Source organism: Dipodomys spectabilis, unplaced genomic scaffold, assembly GCF_019054845.1.
Source record: "Dipodomys spectabilis isolate Male_0828 unplaced genomic scaffold, ASM1905484v1 ptg000017l, whole genome shotgun sequence".
In the NCBI taxonomy this organism is placed as follows: Eukaryota; Metazoa; Chordata; class Mammalia; order Rodentia; family Heteromyidae; genus Dipodomys; species Dipodomys spectabilis.
In genome coordinates this window covers 9,928,808-9,941,037 of record NW_024870694.1, presented here as the reverse complement: position 1 = coordinate 9,941,037, position 12,230 = coordinate 9,928,808, and the positions used below count along the sequence as shown (strand labels likewise).

The window sequence follows — 12,230 nt, the reverse complement described above, 5'->3', positions numbered from 1 at the left end:
CGGCCCTGGCAGCCGGGAGGACGTGGGAGAAGAAGGGCGCGGAGGGAGGCGACAGTCAGGGAGCCAATCGCGCGTCTCCTCGGGGCACCTGCCGTCTTGGCGCCTTTTCTCTAAACCTCGCCCCGCCGAGCGCACCCGCAACGAAGGGCTCCGTCGGGCTGCGCGCGCATCTCACCCGAGGCGGTCTCTAATATTAGAGTACCTCAATAGGTGTACGTGCGGCAGGAAGTGACGTCAGACCCGAGGGTCGGAAAGGGGGCGGGACCGAGCTATAAGTCGCCGGTTGGGGGCGAGCGGTCCCTCAGAGGGCGTTCGCATAGCGGGTGGCGACTGGGCCGTGGCGTGCGGAGGAGGCGCCTGGGTGAGTGACGCGTCGCCCGTGCCTTCCGCTGACCCTCGTGTTCTCTTAGCCGGCAGGGCTGGTGGAGGGCTGTCCTGCAGCCTGTGCGAGCCGCAGGGTCGGGCGGGCGTGACGGAGCCTGCGGGCCCGACGGGGACTGCGGGGGGGGGGGGGTCCGCCCGAGTGGGCAGCAGGTGCGGTGCGGTGAGGTCGCGGCCCGTCCCTCCTCCGTAGCGGAGCAGCGAGTGGCTTCTCTGCGGGGACTGAGACGTGGTGACGGGGGTCCCCGCTGACCCTCTGTCTGCGGCTCCTCAGACCCCGCCGCCGCCGCTCCTGAAAAGCAGGCCGTGGGTTCGGGGCGCGGGGTAAACCGCGCCGCGGCCGCGCCGGGCTCCGCGGGAGCACGTGGTGGCCGCTCTCGGAAGTCACCCCTGGGGAATGGCTGGCCGGCGGGGCTCGTGAGTGACCTTGCGCTCGGAACCTCTCGAGGCGCACGCAGTCCCTGGGTCTTCATGGCGGAAAGGTTCTAGAATGGGATTTAGGCGAGTTTCTGGGAACTGTCCGACTTGGGTGCAAAATCGGACCTGGACACTGCAGGTGATCACCGTAAGGGAATGGCCCGCAATTCTCCCTACAAGATGGGAGGAGAGATTGGGAATTAGCACTCGAATGTAGAGGCTGTAGAAAGCCTCGTGTTCGCGGTGTGTGTGTGTGTGTGTGTGTGTGTGTGTGTGTGTGTGTGTGTGTGTGTGTGTGTGTGTGTGTGTGTGTGTGTGTTCTATAAATGGGTGTTGCGGAGTGAGTGCTTCTGGCTCATGTAATGACCTTGTTACGTCGCTTTTCCTAGGATCCATGGGACTGGATTGCTGCTTCTCCTTCCCCTCTCCCCTCCCTATTTTGTAAGAAGATTGAAGTAGGAAATAGTTGCTCTGATATCAGGTATTTGGCTACCTGATATCTTTATACAAAGCTTATTTGGCATACTAGATGTTAGTTTGGTTGCTGGTGAGCTGGAAAATTGGGCCTCATTGAAGAAACATTTAAGCTTATTTCCAGAAATCACCACTATGAAAATTGTTTGGGCTCTGAAGTACCTGTAGGCCCTGCTGTTTTTAGCAGCTCCTCTCCCTTTATAATAAATGACTCAATGTGCTTCTCAAGAAAATCCAATTTATTTAATTTTTCAGCACTGATAGCAAATGCTTTTCCAAAGCGGTTATATATAGCACAGCACACACTTCTCCCCCCCCCCCCCCCCCTTTCTCTTTGCGGGGATGTAATGGTGGCTTTGGACGTAGCCTGTTTGATCCTTGGATAGATTGGTTTGGCAAACTCCACCTAAGGCTAGGCAGTTATTTGTCTCTGATAATGTGCTTATCTATAGTGGAGCAAAGTTCCCATCTAAACCTGAATTGAGGCACCATAGAAAGCTGGTGAGAAATGACCCTTTGTGGCCTTATGGATGGAACTGCTGTTCTATATAGATTGTTCCTACTTTCGGTCCTCTCAGATGAGGGCCACAGTGACTTCAAGTGATTTTGACCTTCAGCTTGGTTAATCTTTTTCTGAAAGCTGTACCTTGTTTTTTATTTCTTCCACTGCTGTTTCATTTCAGGCTCATAAAATAGACTCTATAAGGCAGAAAGACCTCAGCAATCTCTTTTCAAGTCATTTTAGTATGTTACAAGTATAAACGTTCTGAGAACCTTGCAAATATTTTGTAAGTTTATGTTCATTTGAAACCTGGAAAATGTATGGTTGTCTAGGGAAGTAGTTTGCATAACACCCACAACCACTTGCTTGAGAATTTAGAGCTCTACCAAGTAAAATTTCGCTTTAAAATTTTTTCCTCCTACTTTTTTTTTGGCCTGTCCTGGGGCTTGAACTCAGGGGCGTGGGCACTGCACTGTCCCTGAGCTGCTGTTGCTCAAGGCTAGCAACTACAGCAGCACTTCCATGTTTTTCTGTGTATGTGGTACTGAGGACTTGCTAGGCAAACCCAGGACATGCTAGGGAAACACTACCACTAAGCCACATTCCCAGCCCTTTCCTACCAAAATTTGACTAGTGATTTTATGATTAAAACAGTAACAGAATGTTTTGGAAAGATCCAAGATAATTCATTATATTCTTTTTTGTAACAGTTGGAACTCGTGCATCAAGCATGCCCTAGTACTATTAAATAAAATATCTTCACATTCTCTTAATTGTCACATAATTCAATATCAGTGTCACAGGAAAATTCAATTAAAGACTTCAGAGATGGCCTTTGGGCTGAGTCTGGAAGAAATGAGTGGAATTTCAAGGAACAAGAAGAATATTAGTGGCTTTAGTCTCTGGATTTTCGTTTTGGAGATTATAGAAGTTATGACATCCTTATGTCACAATTTTTTTTCTCTAACTCTTGCTATTTTAATTTCATATCCTTGGGTTGAGATAGAAATAGCATCTGTTTCTCAGAAAAAAACTACTAGGCAGTGAAGATCTGGAACAGAGCCTTAAGCAGGTAGAGGAACTTCCTTTTACATGAGCTCCAAAGTCTTGAAACAGTAACCTGTTTTCCAAGTTGAATTAAGCTTGTCCATATTAGCATGGGTGTTTGGTTGAGTTAGAAATCACTTTTGGGGGGCTGAAAATGTGGCTTAGTGGTAGAGTGCTTGCCTAGCGTGCGTGAGGCCCTAGGATCAATTCCTTCATACCACATAAATTAAAAAAATATTTTTTTTAAACATTTATTTTTATTTTTTATTTAAAAAAATAAATTTAATATTAAAGAAATGTTGCAAAAAGTGTACTTAAGGTATAATTATACATAGTCATAATTGTATATTAATATATGTTCCTGCAGACAATCTCATTTAAATTCTTAATTTTCCTTTAATAGTACTTGATAGGCAAGTATGCTATCATTTGCTTAATGTTTTTTGATTTTTTTTTTTTTTTTTTTTTTGTCGGTCGTGGGGCTTGAACTCTGGGCCTGGGCGCTGTCCCTCAGCTCTTCAGCCTCTCTTCAGCTCAAGGCGAGCACTCTACCACTTGAGCTACAGTGCCACTTCCAGTTTTCTGGTGGTTTATTGGAGATAGGAGTCTCACGGTCTCTCCTGCCCCGGCTGGCTTTGAACCGCGATCCTCAGATCTCAGCCTCCTGAGTAGCTAGGATTACAGGCGTGAGCCACCAGCGCCCGGCTTGCCTAATGTTTTTTAACAGTGTTACCACTTTGGTTATAAAATTAGTTTAGCTGGGTGTTGGTGGCTCATGCCTGTAATTCTAGCTACTCAGAAAGCTGAGATCTGAGAGGATCATGGTTCAAGGCCAGCCAGGGCAGGCTTATCTTTAATAAACCACCAGAAAACTGGAAATGGCGCTGTGGCTCAAGCGGTAGAGTACTTGCCTTGAGCTGAAGAGCTGAGGGACAGTGCCCAGGCCCAGAATTCAAGCCCCACGTCCAATAAAAATAAATAAAATAGAATTAGTTTAAAGACCAGGAGTGTAGCTCAGAAAGGGGGAGGTCCTGTGTCTCCCAACTACCACTAAATTAATTAACTAATTAAAAACTAGACAGTCTGGGGGGGGGTGGCTGGTTAGATGAGTGATAGATTTGTAAGCTGTTTTTTTCCTAGAAAAGGATGATTAAAATTGGCTGAGGGTGGGCCTCTCTGGCTCTGGTTCTTGGTGATTGGGTCTGTACAGTTCTAGTGCAGTGGTGATGATAAACTTTGTACCAGAAGGAGCAAAAGATTGTGCTTCTGACAGTGCCTTCTATTGCTTGGGATTGAAAAATACTGTTTGGTTAATATGTTTTAGAAAGGAGCCTTTTTGTAAGGCTAATTTATAATGTCCTTTGTTTTATAACCTTTATATAACTTCATTGTGCTTTATGATGCTGTACTTGTTTAGGAAAAGTTTTTTTTTTTTGGGGGTCCGGTTGTGGGGCCTGAACTCTGGGCCTGGTCACTGTCCCTCAGCTCTTCAGCTCAAGGCTAGTGCTCTACCACTTGAGCCACAGCGCCACTTCCGGCTTTTTTTTCTTTTTGCTTATGTGGTGCTGAGGAATCGAACCCAGGGCCTCAGGCATGCAAGGCAAGCGCTCTACCACTGAGCCAACTTCCCAGCCCGGAAAAGTTTTAAAGTATGCAAAAATGGCCATTTTATAAATCTGAATGTAATTTTGATTTCAGTCATTGAATGTTGCATCCTAGTAAAAAAACTTTAGAATTCAGGTGACTTAACATTAGGCTGTCTGCTAGCCAGAGAAGTTTATTATACTTTGAACATAATTGAAATTAATTTTTAAATTCTAGAAAGAATTCAATTTCTATAACCCTGTAACCTATTGAAATTTTTTTTCAGATGACCAGTTTTCAGCCTTGAACAAATTGATGAGCCTTTCAGCCAATTGACCTCAATTATCTATAAAAATGCATAACCTATATTTTTCTTTTGTCTTTTTTTGTCAGATCTCAATTAATTCACTTAATCAGAATTAGGATTCTTTTGGGGCTGGAAGAGTTGAGACATGGATTTCAGATATATTTGGAATCAATCAAACTAGTTCTGCTTCAGCATTCTGGGATTCCAGGCCTGCGCTATTAGACCTGGATGCTTTACCCTTTTTCTCCTCTCCCCTTAGCTCTTCCACTCAAGGCTGGCATTATATCACTTTAGACATAGCTTCACTTTTGACTCTTTCTGGTTGATTGGAAATAAAATCTCACTGCCTTTCCTGCATTTTCCTGCACGGACTGGCTTCAGACCATGATCTTCAGACTGCAGCCTCTTGAGTAGCTAAGATTATAGACATGAGCCATTGGTTCCTGGCTGAGTTTTGACTTTGGCTTTAGTTGTGGATTTTTTAAAGATGATAATTTATTGATACCTTTTTTGGCTACTAGATTTGATTGCTTAAATCTTTTTAGCATGGATGATATTTTAACTGTTTTTTCTTACATTATAATTTTCAAAATTTCAAGCCTTAAAGAAAACGGAATAGTTATGCTAGCCATGAACCTTTTAACTAGATTCAACAACTGTTTGCTTTTTAAAATATTTTAAAAACTGGACTACTAGCCTGGCTCCATACCTGTAATCCTAGCTACTCAGGAGACTGGATCTGGAGATCGCAATTCAAAGCCAGCCTAGGAAGGAAAGTCTGTGAGATTATCTCCAATTAACCACCAGAAAACAGGAAGTGTCACTGTGGCTTAAATGGTAAATCGTTAGCCTTGAGCAAAAAAGCTCAGGGACAGTACTCAGACCCTGAGTTCAAGCCCCAAGACTGACAAAAACAAACAAACTAAACTAATAGTAAGTTATGGTACTTCATCCTTAAATTCTTCAGCATTAATCCAAGAACAAAAAAACAACCTGATATTTATGTAACGACATTACCTGGTGTATAGTCCCTTTTCAGGATTTTTGCTTCACTGTTGTCCAATTACTATCTCACCTCAGGTCAGGATTCAATAGTTATCATGAGAAAACAGGTATTGGTTAAAGTATAGTGGCCCATATTTGTAATTCCAACACTGGGGAATTCAGAGTCCAGGGCCCACTTGATGCCACAGCGAATTCAGAGACAGCCTAAGTTGTGCAATCTACTCTTAAATATCTGGACACCCATAGCTGACATCTGTTGATCCTAACTACTGATGAGGCTGAAATCTGGAGGATCACAGTTCCAGGCCAGGCCAGGTAAAAAGTTTGAGATGCCCAGAAGGTGGGCGGTGATGGCACATGCCTGTTATCTCAGCTACAGGGATTTTAGATAGAAAGCCTAAAATGGGCAACTGATGTGGCTCAGCAGTAGAGTGCCTATCTAGCAAGTATGAAGCCCTAAACACAAAACCCTAGTACCACCACAAAAGGAGGAAAGAAAGGCTTTTCTAGAGTGGTAATAACATATTTAACAATAAATTTGATATGTAATTATCTAGCCTTGTAATTAAGAGTTCATACTGATTATCTAATACAGTGTCATCTATCTCATTATTCTTTATTCTATTTTTAGGTTCTTCCTGGTGGCAACTCAAAATGATGGATCAAGCCAGATCAGCATTCTCTAACTTGGTGAGATATTTTCAGTAATATTTCATATAGACATGGCTTTTACTGAGTAAACATGAAATAATATCCCAGACTATCAATAGGCATTCTTTACATTTGAACTGGTAGTATTGAGGCATAACAGATCCCATAAAGAAGAGTATATTCGGGGCTGGGAAGGTGGCTCAGTGGTAGAGCGCTTGCCTTGCATGCCTGAGGCCCTGGGTTAGATTCCTCAGCACCACATAAGCAAAAAGAAAAAAAGCCGGCAGTAGCGCTGTGGCTCAAGTGGTAGAGTGCTAGCCTTGAGCTGAAGAGCTGAGGGACAGCGCCCAGGCCCAGAGTTCAGGCCCCACGACCGGACCGCCCCCCCCCCCCCCCAAAAAAAAAAAGAGTATATTCACGGTTTTTATTTTTATGTTTTGCTATGTAGCCCTAGCTGGCCCTGAATTCCCAGCCTCCAGAGTGCTAAATTTATGGAGATGTGCCATCATGCCTGGCTCATGGCTATATGTATGTGTGTGCTAGTACTAGAGCTTGAATTTGGGACCTCTTTGCTAGGCAGGCACTGTACTACAAAGTGACACCTCCAGCCTCCAGCCTGAAGGTCTCCTTAAATAAAAAGTTAAAAACTAGAAAATATAATAGGAGACATACAAAACAGAAATCATGAATGAGAAAGCTGAATAAGCTGGGGACCAGTGGTTCATGCTTATAACTACTAAAGAGGCAGTGACCTAGAGAAGCCCAGTTTGAAGCCAGCCCAGGCCCACTATCTCCAAAATAACCAAAAGCCTACCCTGGAAGCATGGCTTCAGAGCACCAGCTGTGAGAAAGAAAGTGAAACAGTGAAACAAGAGGATGAGGTGGAGTTCAAGCCCTTGTACCTACATAAAAAAGGGAAAATTTTAAAGAAAAAAAAAGGCAGGCCCCTGTGGCTCATTATCCATTCTAGCTATTCAGGAGTCTGAGCTCTGAACTCAACCAGAAGGAAGATTGGAGATTCTTATCTCCAATTAACTGTCAAACTGGAAGTGCAGCTGTGGCTCACTTGGTAGAGCATTAGCCTTAAGCAAAAACGCTCAGGGGCAGTGCCCAAGCTTGAGTTAAAGCCCCAAGACTGGCACAAAAAAAATAAAAAAAGAAAAAGAGAAGCGAAGAAAACCCTGAAAAGACTTAGTATGCTTGTTATAGCCCTCAGCTGCCATTTTCAGAGCTGGCAACAGGGAAGAATGTTGATTTGAAAGGATAACTTGTTTTACTTAAATGTGTATCAAGTCATACTAGTGGTCCAATAACAAGTACAGTGCATAACCAACTCTTGTCAATGTCTATATTTCCCTTTTGTGTTCTTAACAATCTCAGTTTGGTGGAGAACCAATGTCATATACTCGGTTTAGCCTGGCTCGGCAGGTAGATGGAGATAACAGTCATGTGGAGATGAAACTTGCTGTAGATGAGGAAGAAAGTACTGATAATAACATGAGGACCAATGTCACAAAACCTAAAAGGTTTAATGGAAGAATCTGCTATGGGACCATTGCTGTAATCATCTTTTTCTTGATTGGTAAGAACAATTGTTCAAAAACTTATAAATAAGTCTTGAAAGTCTTGTTTCAGTTTAGAAGATGCTGATTTTGTACCTTTTTAAGCATCACTGCTAGGATTACGAATACAATGATTTAAGATTCTGTGCCTGCCATTTGCATATATAATACATACAGGAAGTTTTGATAAAATCAGCCTGAGATTTCAAAGAAGGCTTCTAGCAAATAACTATTTTGAACTGGTAACCGTGTAATTTATTGGACTAAAACCTAAAAACATTGGTTTGCAGAATTTAATTAAAACCACTATTTTTAGGCTTAACTGACTATAATGAATTAAGTTCAGCTCTAAACTTTTTATCCTTAGGATTTATGATTGGCTACCTGGGCTACTGTAAACGTGTAGAACCAAAAGCTGATTGTAATAAAGTGGCAGAAGCAGGAACGACAGAGAATGCAGAAAATATATTCCCTGAGCAAGAGGCAGAAGACGCATTCCCTGAGCTGTCACCTCATTTGTATTGGGAAGACCTCAAAAACATGTTGTCAGAGAAACTGAATACCATAGACTTTCTCAACACCATCAAGTAAGCTTAGGCTCCTTCACAAGTTCAACCTCAGTATATAAACAAATTCTGTTTTATCAGATTAACTAAAACAAAGGTAATAGTCTTGAAGACAGGCTTTTCAGAGAGGCAGAGCTTTCTCATGTTTAACTAGAGAGATTAAACAATAAAAAATTCAACTATTTCCCATTTAACTACAACATTTTCTTCTAAAAATAGATATTAGTGGCTATGCTTATGGGATAAATTAAAGTTTCCATGATCTGAAGGGGAAGAGTTTAAAAAGTGCCCTCCTTCTATATAAAATGGCTGAACAGAAGAAAAGAAAAAAAAATTGAAGTGATTCTGGTAGGGAAAAATGTTAAGAACTTTCCTGGAGATTCTTGGTTTTCATAAATAGTTGACTAGATCTTATTTCTTTGCCATCAGACTGGATTTTGCCCTGATGTTCCATCTGAAGCTCTTGTAATGTCATGCTGAGCTTTTTTGGTTGGTCATGGGGCTTGAACTCTAGGCCTGGGTGCTGTTCCTGAGCTCTTCAGCTCAAGGCTAACACTCTGCCACTTGAGCCACAGTGCTACTTCTGGCCTTTTCTGTTTATGTGGTGCTGAGGAATCGAACCCAGGGCCTCATGCATGCAAGGCAAGCACTCTACTGCTGAGCCACCTTCCTAGCCCCTCTGCTACTGTTCTTAAGAGTATCCCAGGATGACTTAATTGACAGTCTGTCTTGGTATATATCTAGTGTGTATGCATGCCATCTGCCAAGAAATCTCCTTCCAATTTCTGCCCCCCCCTTTTTTTTCTGGCCCTGGGTGCTGTCTCTGAGCTGCTCTTCCTCAAGTCTAGTGCTCTACCAGTTGAACCACAGTGCCACTTCCAGTTTGTTTTTTTTTATCCTGAGTGGTTTATTGGAGATAAAAGCCAGAAATTTCTGCCTAGGCTGGCTTCAAACCAGCATCTTTAGATGCCTCCTCAGCTAGAATTATAGGAGTGAGCCACCAGCACCCAGTTGTCCTGTTTCTAATATCTTCTTTAGTCATCTAACGTCTGTGTAGAGTTAGCTTCCTACAGTTTTAATAGTAGTAACATTTTTTTTTTTAAAGCCGATCCTAGGTTCTATCCCTGACTTTCTTTTTGCTCAAGGCAAGTACTCTATCACTTGTGCCACAGTGCCAGTTCCAGCTTTTTTGAGTACTTTATTTGGAGATAAGAGTCTCCCAAAGGAGTTTCTTGCCTGGGCTGGCTTTGAACCTTGATCCTCAGATCTCAAGTCTCCTGAGTAGCTAGGAGTGAGCCACCGGTGCTTGGCTTCTTTCAGTTTTAAACTAGACATTTTACCATTTTTACTTACAGTGAATACTTTTGTTGTATATACAAGAGGCATTTATGGATAAGGTGAAAATAATCCACACAGAAAGAACTTGCTTGAGTATATTTAGAAAGAGCCATTGGGGTTAATAACTGAGTTAATTTTAAAATTTTTACTTAATCCTTGGGTTATATGTTTGTGTTACTGTGGATAGAACACAGGGCTTTGAGCATGCTAAGAAAGCTCTACCACTTGAGCCATACCTGGAAGTCCTAAAGGATTATTTAATAAACATTGTTATGTTAATAAGCACTTTAACAAATCTTTTTTCCTCCAGGCAGTTGAGTCAAGATATATATGTGCCTCGTGAGGCTGGATCTCCTAAAGATGAAAGTCTTGGCTATTTTGTTGAAAATCAATTCAGTGAATTTAAATTCAGCAAAGTTTGGCGAGATGAACATTATGTTAGGATTCAGGTCAAGGGCAGGTATGTTGAAAGATGATAAACGTTGCAACTTTTTTTTTTTTAACTACTTTGGTATACCAAATAGGTAGACTAAAAGCAAAGATTTTCAAAATAAAAAAATTAAGCTTAAGATTTATAACTACATTTCAAGCCAAATAATGCAAATGCTGAGTATTCTAAAGCTATTTTTTTGGTATATATTTTTTATGGTAAAAATATTGTACAGAGGGGTTACAGTTACATGAGTAAGGTAATGAGTACATTTCCTATTGAGCATTGTTACCTCCTCCTTTGTTTTTCCCCTACCATCCCTTCCTTCACCAACTCATCATCCCTACCCCCTCATTTAATTTTTTTTGCCTAGGATGGCCTTAGTTTAATTTTAACTTAATCTTTTTAGCAGTGCTCAAAACTCTGTGACTCTACTGACAAATGGTGCTATGGCATACCTGGTGGAGAATCCTGAGGGTTACGTGGCATATAGTAAGGCTGCAACAGTTACTGTAAGTAAGACCAAAAAAAGGGCATGAGACTTCACTGAAGAGTTGAATTCATTGTGTTTGCTGTTCTTAGAACTGTAGATACACTAGTTTAAATTTACTTTTTGAGCTGGGTGCCCATGTGGGGTGTATGCCTGTAATCCTGTCTACTTTCGAGACTGAGATCTGAGGATCACAGTTCAAAGCTATTTCAGACAGGAAAGCCTGCAAGACTTATCTCTATTCATTAGCAAAAACTAGAAGTGTGACTCAAGTGGTAGAATGCCAACTTTGAACAAAAAGAACCAAGCAGTAGTGCTAGTTCCTGAGTTCAATTCTGATACTGACACCAAAATAAATACCTTAAATAATTAACTTTTAAAATTTAAATTGTTAGATATTATTCTCAACCTTCCCTCCAGTGCCTTAGTCAAAATAAATTGCAAGGTCCTAATGTTTTTCTACAAAGCCTTACTCTTACTGTTGTCCTTTTCATTCATTTTGGCTACTCAGACCACCTTGGTGACGTTCAAGCATGTGCCACTTCTTTATGGAACTTGCCTTGCTAGTCTTTCCTAAACATCAACATGACTTGTCTGACTTATCTCTTCTCAAACATTATCTTATTAAGGACTTCCTTATTTTTTTCAAAAATAGCTTCCCACTTATCCCTTTACCCTATCCTGCTTTTTTTTCATAGTACTTTTTCCACCAGATTCTTATTCATTTGTTTCCATTAAAATGTAAGCTACATGAGTTTATTGCATTTTTCAGACATGTCTTAGAGCCTTGGAGAATACCTGACACATGGTAGTATTTGTTAAGTAAAGTGCATATATAAAGTTCCTCCTTACCTGGGGACCAATCTCCAGCTGCAAGTGTAGCTCAGAAATAGCATTAAAAAATGTTCAGATAATTAATTTGATCTTGGCTGGGTGGGGAACTAGTTTCAACTTGATTCTTCTTTTGTCATTTGTGGGCTTGAGCTCAGGGCTTGGGCACTGTCCCTTAGCACTTTTTAGTTCAAGGCTAGTACTCTATCACTTTGAGCCCCAGTGCCACTTTCAGCTTTTTCTCAGTATCAATTTGATTCTTTTTAATGCTTGATCTTTTCAAATACAGACAAAATAATCCAGAAGCAGAAATAGATAGATGGAATGAATTATTTTCAGGTTAAAAATGTGTTTGTGCCAGTGGCCAGTGGCTCATGCCTGTAATTCTAGCTACTCAGGAGGCCAGGAATTGAGGATCACAGGAAGGGTCAGTGAGACTCTTATTTTCAATAAACTACTCAGAAAAAGGGCAGAAGTGGCGCTGTGGCTCAAGTGATACAAAGAAGCTCAGGGATAGCTCCCAGGCCCTGATTTCAAGCCCTAGGAGTAGCAGAAAAATAATTTTTTGTGAGGTGTGTCTGTCTCCTTAGTTTAAGCCTGAGTCCTGGAGAGAGGAATATGGATAGTTTGGATTGTTACAGAATA

The 12,230-nt window shown here is 41.7% G+C and overlaps 1 protein-coding gene and 1 non-coding gene across 3 annotated transcripts in view; both read left to right on the top strand.

Moving 5' to 3' along the window:
• Positions 1-295: 295 nt before the first annotated feature.
• The window catches only part of Tfrc (transferrin receptor), a 30,597-nt gene continuing 18,662 nt past the window's right edge, over positions 296-12,230 (top strand). The window contains exons 1-6 of one of the 2 annotated variants that reach the window (XM_042667420.1): positions 296-361; positions 6,349-6,407; positions 7,749-7,950; positions 8,298-8,517; positions 10,145-10,294; positions 10,677-10,776. In XM_042667420.1, the coding sequence (XP_042523354.1) occupies positions 6,372-6,407; positions 7,749-7,950; positions 8,298-8,517; positions 10,145-10,294; positions 10,677-10,776 (708 nt within the window). In that variant the 5' untranslated portion in view covers positions 296-361; positions 6,349-6,371. Of the gene's footprint in view, positions 362-6,348; positions 6,408-7,748; positions 7,951-8,297; positions 8,518-10,144; positions 10,295-10,673; positions 10,777-12,230 lie in introns of both variants that reach the window. The other variant, XM_042667419.1, reaches the window with a different exon arrangement.
• Positions 8,679-8,819, top strand: LOC122099974. Its single transcript, XR_006146059.1, has one exon. It is a non-coding gene; the product is annotated as a small nucleolar RNA SNORA29 (small nucleolar RNA).